At 39.1% G+C, this 17726-nt stretch overlaps 1 protein-coding gene across 6 annotated transcripts in view; it reads right to left on the bottom strand.

Annotated features, from left to right (window-relative positions):
- Positions 1–17712, bottom strand: part of Slc44a3 (solute carrier family 44 member 3) — an 84708-nt gene extending 66996 nt beyond the window's left edge. For 5 of the 6 annotated variants that reach the window (XM_010639886.3, XM_010639887.2, XM_010639889.2 and 2 more), the window contains exons 1-5: positions 17316–17423; positions 13862–14004; positions 12585–12721; positions 11673–11766; positions 1274–1434 (exon numbers count right to left, since the gene is read on the bottom strand). In XM_010639886.3, coding sequence (XP_010638188.1) covers positions 1274–1434; positions 11673–11766; positions 12585–12721; positions 13862–14004 — 535 coding nt within the window. In that variant the 5' untranslated portion in view covers positions 17316–17423. Of the gene's footprint in view, positions 1–1273; positions 1435–11672; positions 11767–12584; positions 12722–13861; positions 14005–17315; positions 17424–17696 lie in introns of those variants that run through there. The other variant, XM_019209907.2, reaches the window with a different exon arrangement.
- Positions 17713–17726: the final 14 nt, after the last annotated feature.

The raw sequence follows: 17726 nt of genomic DNA, 5'->3' as shown, positions 1-17726 counted from the left end.
CTATTTTTCTCTAAACAAAAAATCAGGACTGCAGCTAGACATTTCAAGGTAGTAGTTAATAACATGTGTTTGGAATCATATATATCTAGGTTTAAGTAAGCTCTATCATGCTTTTTACTAGCTGGGCAACCCTGGCCAACTTGCTTAGGTCTCTAAGCCTCAGTTTCCTCTTCAAGAGTGGGGCAGGGATCTGATGAGGTTTTAAAGAGTTAAGAATAAGCACAATGCCTGGAACAAGATAAGTGCTAAGCAAATGATAATTTATGAATCTGAATCTAACACATGCAATCCTTGTGGGGAATTAGGACATCATATGTGACACCGGGACTAACCTGGAGTTTTTGTCATCTGTGGCTACCAGGCTAATATCTAGTATCACATCATCCTATTTGGGTCATTCAAAGTCATACTCAGCCAAAATAAAAAGTCTGAAAGTGACATGACAGTGGCTAGTTCAGTGTCCCCCAGTGTTCAGAAATGAATAATCTTTTAGTAATGACATTAAGAAATTGAAATTGTAAACTGGCAGAAATATGTTAATGGATAGCTAAAGAGAATCTTTCAAGCCAGAGGTTTGGGGTCTACCCCTGGGAAGGGGCTGCACACTGGGCTATTACGATTCTCTAACATAGCAGAGTACACTAACCTGTTTAAGAGAAAGTTGACTCCGCTTGGCTCAGCAAAGCAAAACACAGAAAATGTGAAACCAAAGGTCAAGCACGGGTAGCTGCCTCCACAGATGCCTGGAGGACACGCGTCTTTGTCCAAAGCCCTTACCTGCCTACAATCCCAAAGCAGATATGTTTCTTTGGAGGAGCTGGACACATTAAGCATTGCGGTTTGACCCCACTTAACACAGACACACACTCCTTCCCTTTCTCTAATTTGAATCACTCACATGTAGAAGGCATATAGTCCAACAGACATGGTTTCTGGCCTCCCTGATGGCTGTATTCTTTGTGGCCCATTCATAACCTGGCAATCTGCACTACCTACCCATCCTTTATGCAGAGCTGAGGACCAGACACAGACGTGGTCGGTCTCTTAAAGCTACCCCACCCGGTGAGGCTTTCTGGCAGATAGCCTGCTGGTGTTCTCCCATTCTTACTTTCCCTTCTTCTACTTGCACCTAAAACACCAAAACTGTCTAGAAAGGAAATAAACACGAAGTTTTATATTTTAAATCAAGAAGCCCATTTTCACTGTAATGCATGCAGAAGTGCTAGAAACTACGGCATTCCAGAAATAGTTATTAAAATAAATGGGAAATTACCTAATGCAAGGATACACAGGCCAAGGATGGTGTCTCTTCCTGACATAATTCCACTTAGAATTTGATGGAGCACATCAGCGTCATTTATCAAAGCAGATGCAAACATAGAGTAGCACTCAGGCGTCTGAGGGACACACCGGTTAAACAAGGGAAAAGACTTGCTAAAAAAAAAGAGAAAAGAATTGATAGCAAAATATTTATTTGTCTTTTAAAATGATATATATTTAAGATTCTCCATAGCCAAGAAAACAAGACCAGTAGTAATAAAAGGAGTTAAGCAAAACGATTGCAAGTACACCTTAGAAAGGGAGGTGATCGTGCTCTACTAATAGTGATTGGTTGCTGCTCTGGAAGAAAATATTTATGGAGCCCACAGAGGGGTTCCTGTTATGGAGCTCAGAAGAAAACATTTTAAAATAAAAATTTAACATGTACAATGTGATATTTTAATATAAATATACATCGTGACATGATTGCTATAGTCAGCTAATGGACATATCCATTACCTCCCATAGTTAGCATTTTTAAAAGAATGAGAATACTTAAGATTTATTCTTTCAGAGCAAACTTCAAACATACAAGGCGATATTACTAACTACAGTCACCATGTTAGACATGGTATTTTTAGAACTTGTTTGTCCTCCTTTACCGAAATTTGTACCTTTGGATCAACATCTCCCATTTTCCCTCTCCCCTGACCCTGGTCACCACTATTCTACGCTTTGTTTCTACAGATTTGACTTCTTTAGATTCCAGATATAAGTGAGATTATATAGTGTTAATCTAATTTATTACACTTAACATAAAGTCCTCCAGGTTCATCCATGTTTTTTTATGGGGAGCAACATTTTTGAATTTCTTGTCTTGGTCCTTCCTAGACAAACTACCAACTCCAACACAAGCACAGCATTTCTTTAAGGAACTGTTTGGGACAGGAAATGGATCAGCCAGAAGCTGCATTAGTGACAGTTCGAGCTTTGTTCTATCTTCCTTAGGAAGGTGTACAAGGCTTGAAAATCCTGCTATATACAGAGTGAGTGCTTCATGAGTAAGTAATAAATGTATGATTGACATTTGAATAAATATGAAAGGTAACTTTTGGGGGGCCCTTTCCTGAAATGTAAAATGATCAGGAATATATATCTTAAATTTTTTGAATGAGGCCAAAAATATCTTCACAAAGTCCTTATCTTCTTTCTTTCCTTAGGCCTCAAATAGTGGAAATAATCTTAAACCAAGAAGTGCCAAATTATCTAGCAACCTGTTAAAACCTTATGTAGGTAGTCATCATTTGTGAAATGTGTGAAGATGAAACAAGGAAGAATCCAAGTCCAAGCAATATCAGGTTGCCTTGCAGAAAGAAAATGATTTCTAAAACGCCAAAGAAGCGCAATATGGATCATGTGCAAGAAACTTCCCTAGGAGATGACAATATTACAGAAATAGCTCCTGAGTTACTAAATAGTGATTTCAGAAAATAACTCAACAAAAAATCAAATTCAAACTAAATTTTTGAAGGGAAAAACATTCACATGGCTCAAATTCCAAAAGCTGCAAGAATAAACCTTGAGAAATTGTTCTGCCTTGTTGCTAAAACGTATTTTCTCATAAGTAACCAGTTTTCAGTGCCTTGTATATCAGTCTAGAGTCATTTTTATAAACATAATAGAAAACTCAAATGGAAGTTTACACATGAACTCAAAGATAACAAAAATTAAAATATAAAAATAAGATGCCAGAATGCATCACGTAGAGGTCACCACTAAAGGAGAAGGGGGAATACAGCTTAGCTTTTTGTTTTTTAAGCCCAATACTTAACATTGTAAAAAAAATGAACTTTTAACTTTAGGATAATTCTAGAGTAACAAAAAGCTACAAAGATGAAACAGTTCTTGGGTACCTTCACTTACTCTCCCCTAGACTAACATCTTACATAACCACAGTGCATTTGTGAATATAAAGATGTAACCTTGGTACTGTGCTATAACTAAACTACAGCCTTCATTTGGACTGCATCTTTCCCACGGTTTCTTTTTACTGTATCCAAGTCAGGATACCACATTGTATAAGTTGTCATATCTCTTTTTCGGTTTGTAATAATTTATTGTTTTTTCTTTGTTCTTATGACCCTGGGATTTCCCCAGGTTCGTAATCAGACATTGTGTAAAATGTGCCTCAATTTGTAGAATTTCCCTCATGTTTTCTCATGACCAACCGCAGTAATAGGTTTTTGGGAAGATCACCATGTACAAGAAATGCGCTTTTCTTAGAGTCCTACCAGGGAACAGAAGCAGCATCATAACATCACTGCTGAACTAACCTTGTTGACTCAGATAAGGTGGTATGGTCACATTTCTCCACTGTAGAGTTACCATTTTCTCTTCCTACACTGTATTTGGAAGTGAATCACCATGTCTCACCACTCTCAAGGGGAGAGAGATTAGGTTCCACTTCCTGGATGGAGAAGTATTTACATTATCTGGGATTCTTTTGTAAAGATTTTTTTCATTTCCTCCATTTATTTATTTATCCAATCATTTGAGATAAGGTCAATGCCCACTGCAAGCCACTGTAACTGCCCTTAGACCACAGAGCCATAGTATCTTCCTTAAAATATGTTTTGCTAGACATAGCTTCTAGGTAATAGACAGCACTTTTGATAATTTTTATATAATATATTTCTATACAACATTTTTCAATAATTTGTTTCTGAAACTCGGGTTCTTTTTTTTTTTCATACGTTTGCAAGCAAATAACGAGCCACTGCTTAAAATTAAGTATTCAGAGTACTTTAAAAAGAAATAAGCTGTGCCTTCATAAATAGATGATTACCTCCTATTAAACCTCCCTGTTTTCTAGGAAAATATCTTTTTGATAATGTTTTTATGCTGAGGGTAAAGAACTGGGAAGTAAAACTTTCAAATACATTGTGAATAAATACTGTAACTTCTGCAGGAGCTTTAGTGAATATCTCCCATTTCCATCATACGATCCATGTTCTAGTCCTTCTCAAAATAGCCTATGAAATTCTAATACTTCTTTATACCAGTATGGACTCATGGATATTTTTCTATTCTTTGGGTTATAATCTGATTTGATCATTAATTGGCCACTGTGTCTTTCTGACACACCCATCATTTTTTTCCTCAACACTTCCTTGCTTTCTGGGTCTACAAGGTGACACCAAACTTTGCTTGTGTTTTCCTCATCAAAGTCCTAGAACCTGCCATTTCTTCAGAGAGGTTCTGGTGAGCAATTAGAAACCAAGATTGAGGCATCAGTAAATCATTCCTTTTATTTGCTGAGTATTATTCTATTGTGGACATATGCTTTGATTTGTTTTCTGTTCTCTTGTTGATGGCTATTTGAGTTATTCAGTTTGGTATTATGAGAAATAAAGCTTCTATAAACATTCATATAAATGTCTTATAAATTAGGGATGTACTTCCAGGGTTTTGCTCAGTGGCACCGTGCCTGTCTCACAAACACAGTATCCTGAGTTTGATCCCTGGTACCCAAATACATAAAATAAATAAATAAATTAGAGATGTACCTTTTCATTTCTCTTGAGTAAATGCCTAAAAGTAGAACTACTGGGCCAGATGGTATACGTTTAACTTTATGAGAAACTACTAAACTGGCACAGTGACACACAGTGGTAATCCAAGCTATTCAGGAGGACTACAAGTTTGAGACCAGCTTGGGCAACTTACTGAGATCCTGTTTCAAAACAAAATTTAAGAAACTTCTGAGGACATAGTTTGGTGATTCTTCAGTTCAATCCCCAGTATGGGGTGGGTGGAGACAGACACACACACACACACACACACACACACAGAAAAAGAAACTATCAAACTGCCCAAACGATTCACACTCTTACTCAAAATATATATCTAGTTTCATGTCTATACCAGTTCTTGGTATGGTTAATTTAAAAAATGTTAACCCTTTTAGTAAGTATGTTATCTCATTGTGGTAACTGTTCAAATCTTTTGTCTATTTTATTGGGCAGTTTGGCCTTCTGTTACTGATTTAAGGTAGGAGACAGCCAAATTCTGGCTTACTGCCTGTTTTTGTACGTAAAGTTTTATTGGCACATAAAGCTTTTACTTTACATTGCAATAGATGAGTAGTTGCAACAGGGCCTAAATATTTACTGTCTGACCTTTTAGAGAAAAATATTGCAGACTCTGACTTAAAGAAATTCTTTTTATATTCTGACATCATTTGACACATACATGTGTTGCAATTATTTTCTCCCAGTTTGTGGCACCCCCTCGCTTTATTAATGATGTCTTATGAGTGGAAGTTTCTAATTTTGATTAAGTCCAATGTATCATTTGTTCTTTTATTTATAGTGCTTTTATTTCCTTTCAAAGGAATCTTTATCTACTTTGAGACAGCAAAGATATTATTGTATGTTTTCTCCTAAAAGCTTTATCGTTTTCACTCTTATCTTTTTGGTCTAAGATCACAAGTTAATTTATTGTGTGTGGTACGAAGCCAAAAGTCCGGATTCATTTCCTCTATTCCCTCCACTTGTTTCAGCACCATTTGCTGAAAAGACTTTTTTTCCCATGAAACTGACTTGATATTTCATTAAAAACAGTTGTGATCTATAGCTCCATCTCAGTGCACTCTATTTAGCTCCCCTTATATACCTGTCTATCCTTGTTCCAAACCTGTCTTCATCACTCTAACTATATAACTTGAAATAAGCCCTCTAACTTAGTTCTTCTAGATTTTTCTTGTGATCCTAGCTTTTTAAATATATATATATTTTTTTACTAAACTTAGCAATTTCTACAAAAATATGCTGGGGAGATGGTTCTGAATGCATAGAACAGTTTGGGGAGAGGTGACACCCTAACAGTATGAACATTCACTCCATAAATAAGGTGTATTTCTTCACCTACATGTTCTTAATCTTTCTCAGCAAGGCCTTAAAGTTTTTAGGTGAGTTCTTAGATGTTGTGTGTCAACTTTATCCCTAGGTAGTCTATGATTCTGTGGAAGACGACTTAAAAAGTTATTTCCTAATTGCTGCTAGTGTAGAAAAATATAATTTGACCTGAGTCACGCAGCTCTGCTCAATTTGCTTAGCAGTTATTTTGTAGATTTCTTTGGCTATTTCCATGTAAGCAGTCATTCATCTGTAAATAAAGATAGTTTTACTTCTTCCCTCTACTTCTGGTCCTTTGCTGCAGTTCCCAGTACTTCCACTGCTTAGCTGAATAGAAGTGGCAACCGCAGATATCCTCACCTGTTTCTAATCTTAGGTAAAAGCATTCAGCGGTTCACCATTAAGGAACTGTGGGTTTCTTATAGATGTCCCTTTATCTGACAGAAATTTCTTGGCTATTCCTGATTTTTCTAGTCTCTTACTTAAAAAAAGAAAAGCTAAGCAATGGTACATTATGTACCACAATTTATTTAAGCAGTCCTAGAACTCTGGGAGGCTGATAAGCAGCCCTCTTTTGAGACTCGTGTAGCTTGTTTAGAAGTTTTTACTATTATAAACATTGCTGTGCACAAGTGCCATCTCACACTGGTTCAAGCATAGCTGTCGAGTGCATTTCTAGAAGCAGGTCTGCCTGATTAAAAGCTGCATACATTCATAACTGCTGGATACTGATGAATTACCCTCCTTAGGACACTGTGTCAGCTCTATTTGAAAGTGGCAACTCCCCACAGTCTGACTCAGTACCCAGGATTGTCATAAACCTTGGAGACTGATGGTAAAAACACTAGGGACTTAGATGCAATGTTCCCTACTAAGAGAGGTCCAGCCTTTTTTTTTTTTTTTTTTTTCCTAATTGAAGGTGGGAAAAGGAACAGGCTCTGCAGAGTTGAGTTTGTGCCAAGTAAAAGTAGGAAAAGAAGTGCACCGTACAGGATGAGAGCAGGCTACTGGCAGAGAACACAGTAGCCAGTCCAGCCTCTTCTTTGCTTAAGAAACATTCTTTTTCCTGTGAAGCGTCTATTCATATTCCATTTTTATATTAAGATAATGGTCTCTTAAAAGTTGGTTTGTAAAATTTTTCACAAATCAGACAAATGAATCTCTTACATGGATTGCAACTATTTGCCTATTAACTTTGCTTCAAGTGTTTTTATCACACAAAAATGTTTTATAATGTCAAATATACCAAAAAAAATTTTTTTATGATACTTACATCATGGTTATAAGGCTTCCCTACTCTCAGTTTATAAAAGAATTCTCCCCTGGCTTCTTCCAGTACTTTTCTTTCTCTCTTTCTTCCATTTTTTTGTTTGGTTTTTAAGAGAAAGTCTTGCTCTGGCCTTGAACTCACTGTGTATCCCAGGCTAGCCTCAAAATGGCAGTGATCCTCCTGACTCCACCTCCTAAATCCTGGGATTATAGGTGTGTCCCATGCCTGATTCTGGTTTCATTTTTATGCCGAAAATCTTTAATCCATTTGGAATTCATCCATATAAGGCATGAATAAATTGGAATTTATCCAACTTTTCTTCTTGGATGTCTACCTGGTTGTGCAATATCATTTGTTGAGTAATCCATCTTTTGTCATTGACTTGAGATGCCAGTTTTATCATACACAATGCTATATATATTATATATATATACACATATATAGCATCACATATATTTGGGTCTAATCCTTTTATTTCTGTTGTAACCAAGATAAATTTATAAATCAATTTAGGGGAGATAAAAGATTTTTGTACTATTGAGTTATATTTTCAAGACCACAGTGAGCCTTTCCATTTGTTCAAATTTTCTTCATACCCCAAGAACATATTCAGGTTTCTTCCTGCAGATCTTGTGTATTTCTTGTTAAATTGTCTTCTAGGTACTTTTATGGTTTTTGTTTTTGTTTTTCTTGCTGTGGTACAAGGGAGATTTCAAAAAGTATAGGAATGTAAGGATTTCAGTATATTAATCTCTTGCTTACCACCCAAATGAGTTCTCTTACTGTTTACAGGAGCTTTTTAGTTCTTTTGCATTTCCAGGTCTGTAGTCACACCATTTGCAGAACAGTAATTTTACCTCCTGCTTTCCAATTTTTAAACCTTTAATTTCTTTTTCTTTTCTACTGCTAAAGAGACCCTTTGTACCTATAAATCTGATTTCTTTTCTTTTTCTTGGGGCTGAGGGTCATACTTAGGGTCTCACACTTGTAGGTAAGTACTCTATAACTCTAGTCTCCTTCTAAAATGTTTTTAAAGCAAATGTTTTCTGAGTTTTCATGTAGTGTTTCTGAAAATTAAAATCAGCTATAAATTTAATGCCATCTCATTTGGTTTACCACCAATTATCCATAAGGCCTTAATTTTGTCAACAGAGTTTTATTAACTATGGTGCCTTTTGGCATTAAATAAACATGTGCTGGTTAAAAAGCCACCCATTTTAACCCCACAAGTAACAATAAAAAATATGTAAAGCTTGGACCACCCATGCTGGGGTTGACCAGCTGCCCACTGAGTAAGTCATTAGCTCAGGCAGAGTTGAACTTTAGGCCATAGCCCGAGGTTTCCTCTGAATTTCTGTTTTTCTTCTCACCACAGCAAAGCCACTCTGACTTAGCAAGAAGTAATCTGGAAATCCGCCTGCATATTTAGGTATGTGGAATTTCTCTGAGCAAACAGTGCAATGCCAAGCACAGGCACCTCTATAGGAGGTTCAAAGTAGAACCTGTGGTGGGGTAGAGGGACTTTAAGCCTTTTAGCTCAAAGTGCAGTGCTACGTTGAACACCAAAAAGAAAAAAGATATGCCTGCTTGTTATCTTTGTCACTGCTTGTTCACTGCACTGCTTTTAAAAGCACATACCTAGGAATAAAACCTTCTTGATATTCAGCCATTGCGCTAAAAGGGTATGCTATACCTCATATGGTCACCGGAGGAAGAAGAAACAATCCGTGTGGTCAAAAAGAGGTATTTAGAAAATGTTCTTTGGCTCTACAACCACACTTCTCATGTTTCCTAGCTTTTAAATCTTGGCACTGCTCTTCCATGATAAATATGATAATTTCTGTCTTAAACAAACACTTGCTTGTGTAGGAAAAGGAAATGGAGCGCTCAGGCCTATTTTTGGTCTCGCTCACTATGTCCAGTAAAGGCCAACCAACAGTTTTGTCTTCACTGGGAAAATTAGTATTGGAAGTGAGGGTGAAAGGACTGGCTTGAGAGGTGGAAGAGATGGTGACCTGAGGACAGAGGTACTGGGTGTTTTTCTTTCTCAGCTTGATGTGAACCTAAGGCCACTTGCCAGGCAGTCTAATCCAGCCCCAACTGTTTACAGTGGACGACAGAAACTCATGTGGACACCGTTTGGGTTCGAACGCCAGCTTTTCCATTTGCTGACTGCAGTACCTTAAGCTCTCTCTGCATCAGTCTTCTTGGCTATAAAACCATGACAAAAACAACACCTATAGCAGGTTTTGTGAGGTTCACATATAATATATGTGGCTTTCAAGAGCTTAGAAAAAAGTACCTGGCAAACATCATAAGCTCAATATGATTCCTCTGATCGTCACTGTAAGAGATAAGCTTCCCATGGAATTATAACTGTCATGAGAGTTTTATCAAATTCTGCTTAAATGGCAGTCTTAAAAATTCCATTCTTTTTTAATCTCATCTGCTGGTACAGTTACAAATTAGTGTTTCTAAAAAATCCTTCTCTCCAAGTGTAAATAATAACTTCAAGTTTTTTCCTCCTCTGGGTTAAGTTATGCTTAAGTTATGATTATGATATCTGACAACAGCTAGAATTAAAAAAACAACAGAATATTTTCCTCTGAAAATAATTTCCTTTGATTACCTGTATTAAAAAATGTGGTAGAGGAAGGGGAATAAGAGAAATGAAAAAAATGTGAGAAAATGAAAAAATGGAATTAAAGTGTTTGTAAATGGGGAGGGGAGGAGGGGGTGGAGGGAGGGTAGGGACAAGGGGAATAAATGAGAACCAAGACCTGTTATGTAAAGATACAAGATCCCAGTAATGAATGTAACTGTACTGTCTACCTAGAATGTACCCAAAAAACTCAATAAAAAGAAAAAAAATGTAAGTATTAGGAAAAAATGCCTCCAAGATGGCTAAGTATATCCTGCCTCCTATGTAGTTAAAAACTACTTGAGTCTTTCTGGAGTATCTGCAAGATTAGCCCTTTTCTACCTAAACTTACAACCAGTTAGAAGCTTATAAAATACATTACTTTTTGAAGGGCAGTAAATTAGGAGCTATTATTTTGAATCATATATAGTAAGGTTGGGTCTTGTTTTGCGACATTTCTTTTTCAGTTTTATATTCCTAAGTAAGTATGAAGGTTTGTATGTTTTGGGGCTATGATATAAAAAATTTTTTATGTGGGTTCCAGTCAAGACCTGTTTGATAAACAGAGTCCTAGATGGTTGGGCACAAAATGCCTTGTTTTACTTAAATCATTATTTTTCATGGATTTTGCAGAATGCTTATTCATGGTACACATACTCACGGTTTTCAAAAGAATGGCAATGCAAAGTCAGTCCACGTCCTAGTAGATCTCAGCACCATGATGGTGACAATGTGCTGTGCCTTTTCCCCTTAGCTTTCTTAATGATACAAACACAGCCCATTTACCCTGGCATCACTGCTCTGTTGTCACAGCTTACATTGTCATTGCTTACATTGTGCTAATTGGTGGGAAGAGTAAGGAGTTCAGCCAGTGTGCTCTTGATAAGGACGTTTGTGTTCCTTGAGATGAAAGGTGGGCGATCCGTTGGTCCTGACCTCACAGGCCCTTTTTTGGCGGTACAGTTACTGGAGATTAAACCTGGGGAACTCTACCACTGAGCTGCATTCTCAGACCACTTTATTTTTCTGTTTTAAGGTCTAGCTAAGTTGCTCGGGCTGGTCTCAAATTTGTGATCCTCACCATGGCCCCTTAGAGTTTACCACTGATGTTTGCAGGGATTACAGGTGCACACCACCATACCTGGCTTCTCATGCCTATTTTTTATGCAGAATCTAGAATCATAAAAACTACTAATGCGTGGTTACAATGAAAAAGCAAATGTAGATGATTTCTACTTTGAAATAAATAGTTGGAGAAGAAAAAAAATACACCAATCACTTTATAAAATTACTGACTTAGTAAAGCCTAACATTATGTTTTGCTAGCTCTAGTATTATTATATATATATCTTTATTGTTTGCCGAGTTTTCTCCTTATTTAGCCTGGGTTCTAATTCACTGTTCATTATGTACATTGCAAATAGCTCCTCCTTATTTGTTCCTGGCCTCTTGCAGACTGTAAGCTCCCTCCAGTGCTCCACCTAGTATCTCCTCTTGCTTTTCACTATGCCTAGAAGAGTAACAGATTTGTAAAAGTACTCAATACCTTTGTTGATGGATAAGGAAGAAGTATGGAAGTTTTTACCTTGGAGGAACTGGTAGCCTGGGACACAGTGAATCTGCATTTGGACTCTGTGTGTAGTTCAAGGAATTCAAACTATAGACACATAGGAAAGAGCCTGGAAGAGAAGATATGCAGATTGCACTATTATCCTGGGGGAGCTCATAAGGAAACTGCAGCAATTTTACCAAGCCATGAAGGGGACAGGAGACCTTACTACAATTCAGAAAACAGGTGATTTATGCACACACACACACACACACACACACACACACACACATGAATTGGGTTAGAGTTCTCTCCAAACTCCCAATTCAAAACTAAAAGTTATATGATTTGAAGGTCATCTGAAGATGATTTATTATAGGAACTTGGAATTTTAAACCGTTTTGCAAATAATTTTTAAAAATCTAGCCTTCCATTTGTCAGACACATAAAATTTGCAGTGGGTTGGTTCAAATTTCCTTTGTTTCCTTTGTTTAATCCTTATGACTTATATCTGAACAATAGGCCCAGAGCAAGTTGCTTCAGTTACACAAATACTTTCAGTACAAGTTAAAACTATCCTGTTGGTCAATGAAAGCATCCCCTGGCTCCTAACAATTTCATCAAACAACATACACAGTTTGAGCTGAAGCCTTTGGACTGAGTGTCTGCCGTCTCCTCTGTGCTCTCTGTGAATGATCATTTTGCTGTGGGGAGCAGGGAGCACATACAGGGCAGCCTGAGTTTCTGATAAATACAGACAGACCAGCGCAACTGAACAAGTTCACAAGAAAAGGTTTTTGGTCTTCCACACGAGGGAAGGCACCTGTGAAGAAGTATAACGTGCAACTTTCCAGAGAAAGCAAGGTCAGTGTAGTTTAACCATCTAGGTGCCCACAGACTCATTCTATAACAGGGGCTGTGGGCGGGAGCCAGCCTCTTGGTGCCTACCATTGGTGTCTGCAAAGAGCTGGACCTCTTCCAGGGTGCTGAGCTGCTCTTCAGGACAGCTGGACACACAGAGGGCAGTGGAACTGAGCCTCATGTCTTTGATCTCTGGGTTGCAGGAATTCATAAAGAACATGTATCTAAGGAGACAGATGAAAAAGAAGCTTACCTTAGGGCATTGCCAGTGCAAAAAGGACTCAAAGGAACCCCTATAAAGCATATTTGTACCCAAGAGTATTCAAATATACTTCTGAGAAGATTTGAATACAGGGAAACAATAAGGGGAAAAGAAGAATCTGAGGCTGAGAATTAAAGGCACTTTAAGAGCCAGAACTCTGAGGCAATCTTTCTTACAATCACTCAGAAGTTGGGTAAGTCCGGGCTCATGAGCAAAACTGGTTGTTGCCATTAATGGGTTCTGGCCTGGTGGTGGCAGCTCTGGATGCCCGGTGCTTACCCAGCTGCTGTGGGATGTAAGAGCACTAGGGACCCTGAGAGGGGATCCAGAAGCCACTTTCTTCCCAGCTAGGAATGGAAAAAGGGGAGGCAGGACAAGAGAAGGGGAACAGATTCCCAGAGTGTCTTTTCAACATATATTTTGTTTTAAATTTTTTTTTTTTTTGGTACTGGGGATTGAACTCGGGACCTTGCTCTTGTGAGGCAGGCCACCAAACCGCTGAGCTAAATCCCTGGCCTGTTTTAAACTTTTAAAAAATTGTGTCAAGATACCCATAAAGTTTTTTTTAACAGAATTCAAAACAGTTAATAGTGACCTTGAGTATTTACACCGTTGTGCTGCTGTCACCACTGTCTATCCATAGACACTCCCCACTTTCCCTTCTCTTGAAGCCCTTGACAAACACCATTTTACTTCATCTATGAGTTTGATTACTTTAAACATTTGGCCGAAGTGGAATCATATAGCACCTGTGTTTTTGGGATTCTGATACCTTATGGATAATAATGCTGACAATTAACATTTATTATGCCTGAGGTTACACAGAATCTCGGTGGGTCCTTAAAATTACCTTGTAAGATAAATATCTTACCAGTTTGAAAAGTAGAGGCTAAGAACTTGGCCCAAGGACACAGAAATGAAAACTAGCAGAGACTGAATCTGCTTCTACAACAGTATTCTTCCTACCACGCACCTGGCCTCCCTTTTCATGAGACGGGCTAAGAGTTTTGCTTAGGAAAAGTTTTAAACCCTAATCGACTCAGTTGTACGAAGTTCTGAAATGCAGCCCCTCTATAGCTGGGGACTTAATTTAGACACTTACGTTTTGAGGGTCATGTCCTGTCCGGACAGAGGGGCCCCTTCCACCGGCGAGTTCTTCTTGCCACAGATGTTGCCAAAGCTGTCATAGCCAAAGAGGAGTCTTCCTGCAGCTCCAACCACGACTGAGTAGCCCATGATGAACATCTAGCAAAAGCCAGGGTGTGTGAGGGCCTGGTCTCAGGAAGGAAAACTGCATTTCACATCCCTGAAGATGTTGATGTAAAGCGGAACCAGGTGAAATGCTCTGTCTCTCCACAGTACTTGCCCTCTCCTCGGCAGGAATGCCAGCTGTTCAGGATCCTGCTATTTCCAGGCTGGGTCCAGCAGGTTAGGTGGAAGATCAGCCACAAACACTCAGATTCCTCTCCATTTTCTCACCTCTCTGTCTTTGTGCTTTATTCCTCAAGTCTGTCGCTTTTTATTTTGGGCTAAACTTCACTGGGACAACTCAATGTTTTTCTTGAGGGTTTTGATTTATTTAAGTGAGTCAAGCCTATGCTAATTGTTTCCCTGAGGTTTTGCTTTTTTTTTTTCTTTCCTCTTGAAAATTTTCTTTTTGTCTTACTTTTCGTGAACCCTGTAGAGGCCACATAGTTGATATGTATGAGCACATGGTTCACAACAACTCTGAAAACAGTATTTTGGATCAACTGTTTACAAATCACAAAACTAAAGAAGCCAAGAAAAGGTAATTTTGGGAATTCTGTCAGATAAGAATATCTTTCAATCATTAACAATTTTTACCCAATATAGAATATTTGACATTTCACTTCAAACAACTATTCTATTAGCACATACTGACAGACCTTCTGTCTGAATATATTCTGACTGAATATATTTCTTCTCATAATACTAATGTAGTGCTGCAAGTTTTCTAATCTACAATACACAGAGTACCACTGAGTGTTGTACTTGATACTTAGAAGTTCATTCTGGGACCGAGACTACAGAACATTATTCAGTAACTTACAGTATGGAAATATGTCCCAAAGGTACGCCGTCCCAAAGACAAACATGTCTCAGATATTCTGCATTCACTACTACCTTGGAAATAAAAACAAACATTCTTCAGGTGCCCAGTGTGTGCCAAATACTCTATTACTGGAATGCAAAGATGAACAACACAGGATCTATGCCCTCAAGAGCAGGACCTGCCAACCGCAGGCCTTACAGGGAAGGAGGCTCCCTGCCCAGGCTCCTCCTTGGTTGAAATTACCAGATTATAGAAAGAACGGGCCACTTGCGCTAGTAGACTGGGCTGTTCATCCTATACTTTAAAGCGGTGAGTGTGGTATAACTTTATGCTCATGTGGCCGGCACAGCAAACTGACCCATCTGTGACATGCCTGCCTCTTGTTCCTGCAACTTGGAGTGCAATAAGTAGAGTCCTGATTGTGTTTTGACTTAGAGGGAGGGAAAGGGTCTTACGCTTCTGCCCAGCTGACCAGATCTAATAAGGAAATGATACCATCCATTTACCATGACTCTGGATGTGCTCTCTCCTTTGGAGAGCTTATGGGGGAGAAAAAGAGAGTTTTTAAAGGAAGGAGTAGAACTTGGGTTTCCCTAAGTCCTTGCCATAACACTACTCATACTTTAAAGTATCCTTGTTCTAATTTCAGACATAAAAGTGCAATTCCAAATGAGGTGATACAGGGGTAATAGTGTATATGGTCACCAAGAAGGCCGACTGTGTCTGGGAAGATCAGGGCCTCGGAGTTCATGAATAGGAAAGGGAGAGCTGGGAGAGGCCACTGAAGTTGAGGCAGAGATGATCTGCAGCTTGAGATCTGCTTTCTAGTCTGAGTATTTCATGCAAATAGAAATACAGGCTGGTGCTCTTTCTGTTTGCAAGAGATAATTCCCACTTGCAGTCTGGCACCTTATCGGAAGTGTTCTTTGTCCAGCCCTAACTCAGGAAAGCATCATCAAATAATAATCCCGTCCAGCATAGCACCAGTCAGGACACCCACTACAGAATCCCGAAGGGGAAAAGTCAGGCAGAAAAGAACACACTTTGCTCTCTTTCAAATACAGATCTGTAGCTGAAAATGTTGCAGATGATACAAAAAGCCAGTCTGCTAAGAAAGCGCTCTCATTAAAATTGGACATAGAAAAGAGAATTTGAGCATACCAAAACCTTCAGGCTACTTTTGCAAATGAAATGCAATTTTAAAGAAGTTTTCAGTTCTCTTCAGTATCTCAGCTAGTTCCAATTCTTCAGGCTCTGATGGGCAACCTACAGTCTTTCCCCAGACAGCTGCTGGTTGAGTTTGGAAGTGATGTGCTGGGTTTGACCATGGAAGGGTTAGGGAAGATCATTAAATAACATCAACAGCACAAGGTCAAGAGCTGCCAGGCACAAGGCAGGGCAGCTGCTTCTGGCACTGACACAATAGTACAGTCAGATAAAAAAACGCCATCTGTGGAGAAAGCAAGCAGAAGGCCTTGTCGGTGCACTGCCTCTTGCAGCTTCCTGAGGAAAGTTTCAAGGGCCACAGTATATGTAACAATGACAAAATACTAGTAGGCCTTTCAGACGCCATCTTCCACTGTGCCTAAAACCAAGTCTGTCTTTGCGAAACTAGTCTGGAAAGTCAACAAACGAATAAATGCCTTTCTTATTTGGAAACAGAACAAACACAATGTTTCAGGGTCTATTCAAATTGAATTCTGTTCAGCAAAGGTAATTACTGTCTGGTGGTTATTATCAAGCTTTATAAATTAATCATTTACCATGCAGCAAACAGCATGCCTCCTCCATCTGGCCTGGATGATTTCATGAATATGACCTATGAGAAAAGTTGAGTGGGGCTTTTTCTGCTGTTTCTACAACTCTAAAATAAGTTTGAAAGTGTCAAGATTCAGCTTCCACAAGACTTCTGTAGGACAAGGCAAGGCCTAATGAGATTACCAGGAATCACACATGGCAGGAAATAGAGTGGGACCAGTCACTGCACATTTAAATACAGGGTTTGTATCAAACTGCTGCACAGTACAGCAGGTTTGTGTGCACAGCTCAGCTAAAATAACAGTAACTCATTTCTAGGTTTTCCTTAGATTTTCCTGTTACAGGCCACAAAAGCTTGAGGAATATTTGACTTATGTGTGTGTCAGGGGGTAAAGGAACTTCTACTCTGAGAAGTCACACTGTCCTTGCTAAATAACAATCCTACTGCAAATTGTGATTCCTATTTATTTCCCCCTTTTTAAAATTAGTACATGTTTGACATACATCAATATTAAACTAACCACTGGATTGTGGCCTGCCTCTCCAGTGGGTCTAGGAGGATAGGAGCTGCTCACCAAGAATCCCCAAGGCTAACATCCCTTCTGGGTCCACGATAGAAGTCTTTCACTGCAGCACAAACTTTAAGCAATTAATATTTGAGACGCATTTATTTTGGGACACACAACATGTCCTGGTCTCTTCCCTGCCGAGCAGCCACACTTACCAAACCAGTCCAAAAGAGAAAAAACAGGAACAACCACGCTGTATCTGTACATTTCCTATAAATCTGGGGTCTCCATTCTCTTTGCCTGGGAGTCGTCTCTTCAGAAACCTTCCGGAAAAAGAGAGAGTTGAGAAAAAGAAACCAACCAACCAGGTAGTCCCAAGTGAACCCAAACCAACTCCTAGACTGCTCAAAGTAGTAATCGATCTTTTACTTATGCATATTTATCTAAACGTCACCCGTGGCTTTTCCACAGAGCTGTTGAAACGGCTCCTCTGCAGGGTGGGTGGCAAAGCCCCAGGCGCCAAGTTCTTCCTTGGGGTGCAGCCTGGCAGCCCCCTCTCACCCGCGGCCAGCGGTTCCCTCCCTGCTGCCCCACACCTGAGCGGGCCCGGTCCTCCTGGCCAGGTG

The sequence above is a fragment of the Fukomys damarensis genome, unplaced genomic scaffold (genome assembly GCF_012274545.1).
Source record: "Fukomys damarensis isolate Sample0158 unplaced genomic scaffold, DMR_v1.0_HiC HiC_scaffold_33, whole genome shotgun sequence".
NCBI lineage: Eukaryota > Metazoa > Chordata > Mammalia > Rodentia > Bathyergidae > Fukomys > Fukomys damarensis.
The sequence above is the reverse complement of the archived record's forward strand: the minus strand, read 5'-3'. Positions and strand labels throughout refer to the sequence as shown.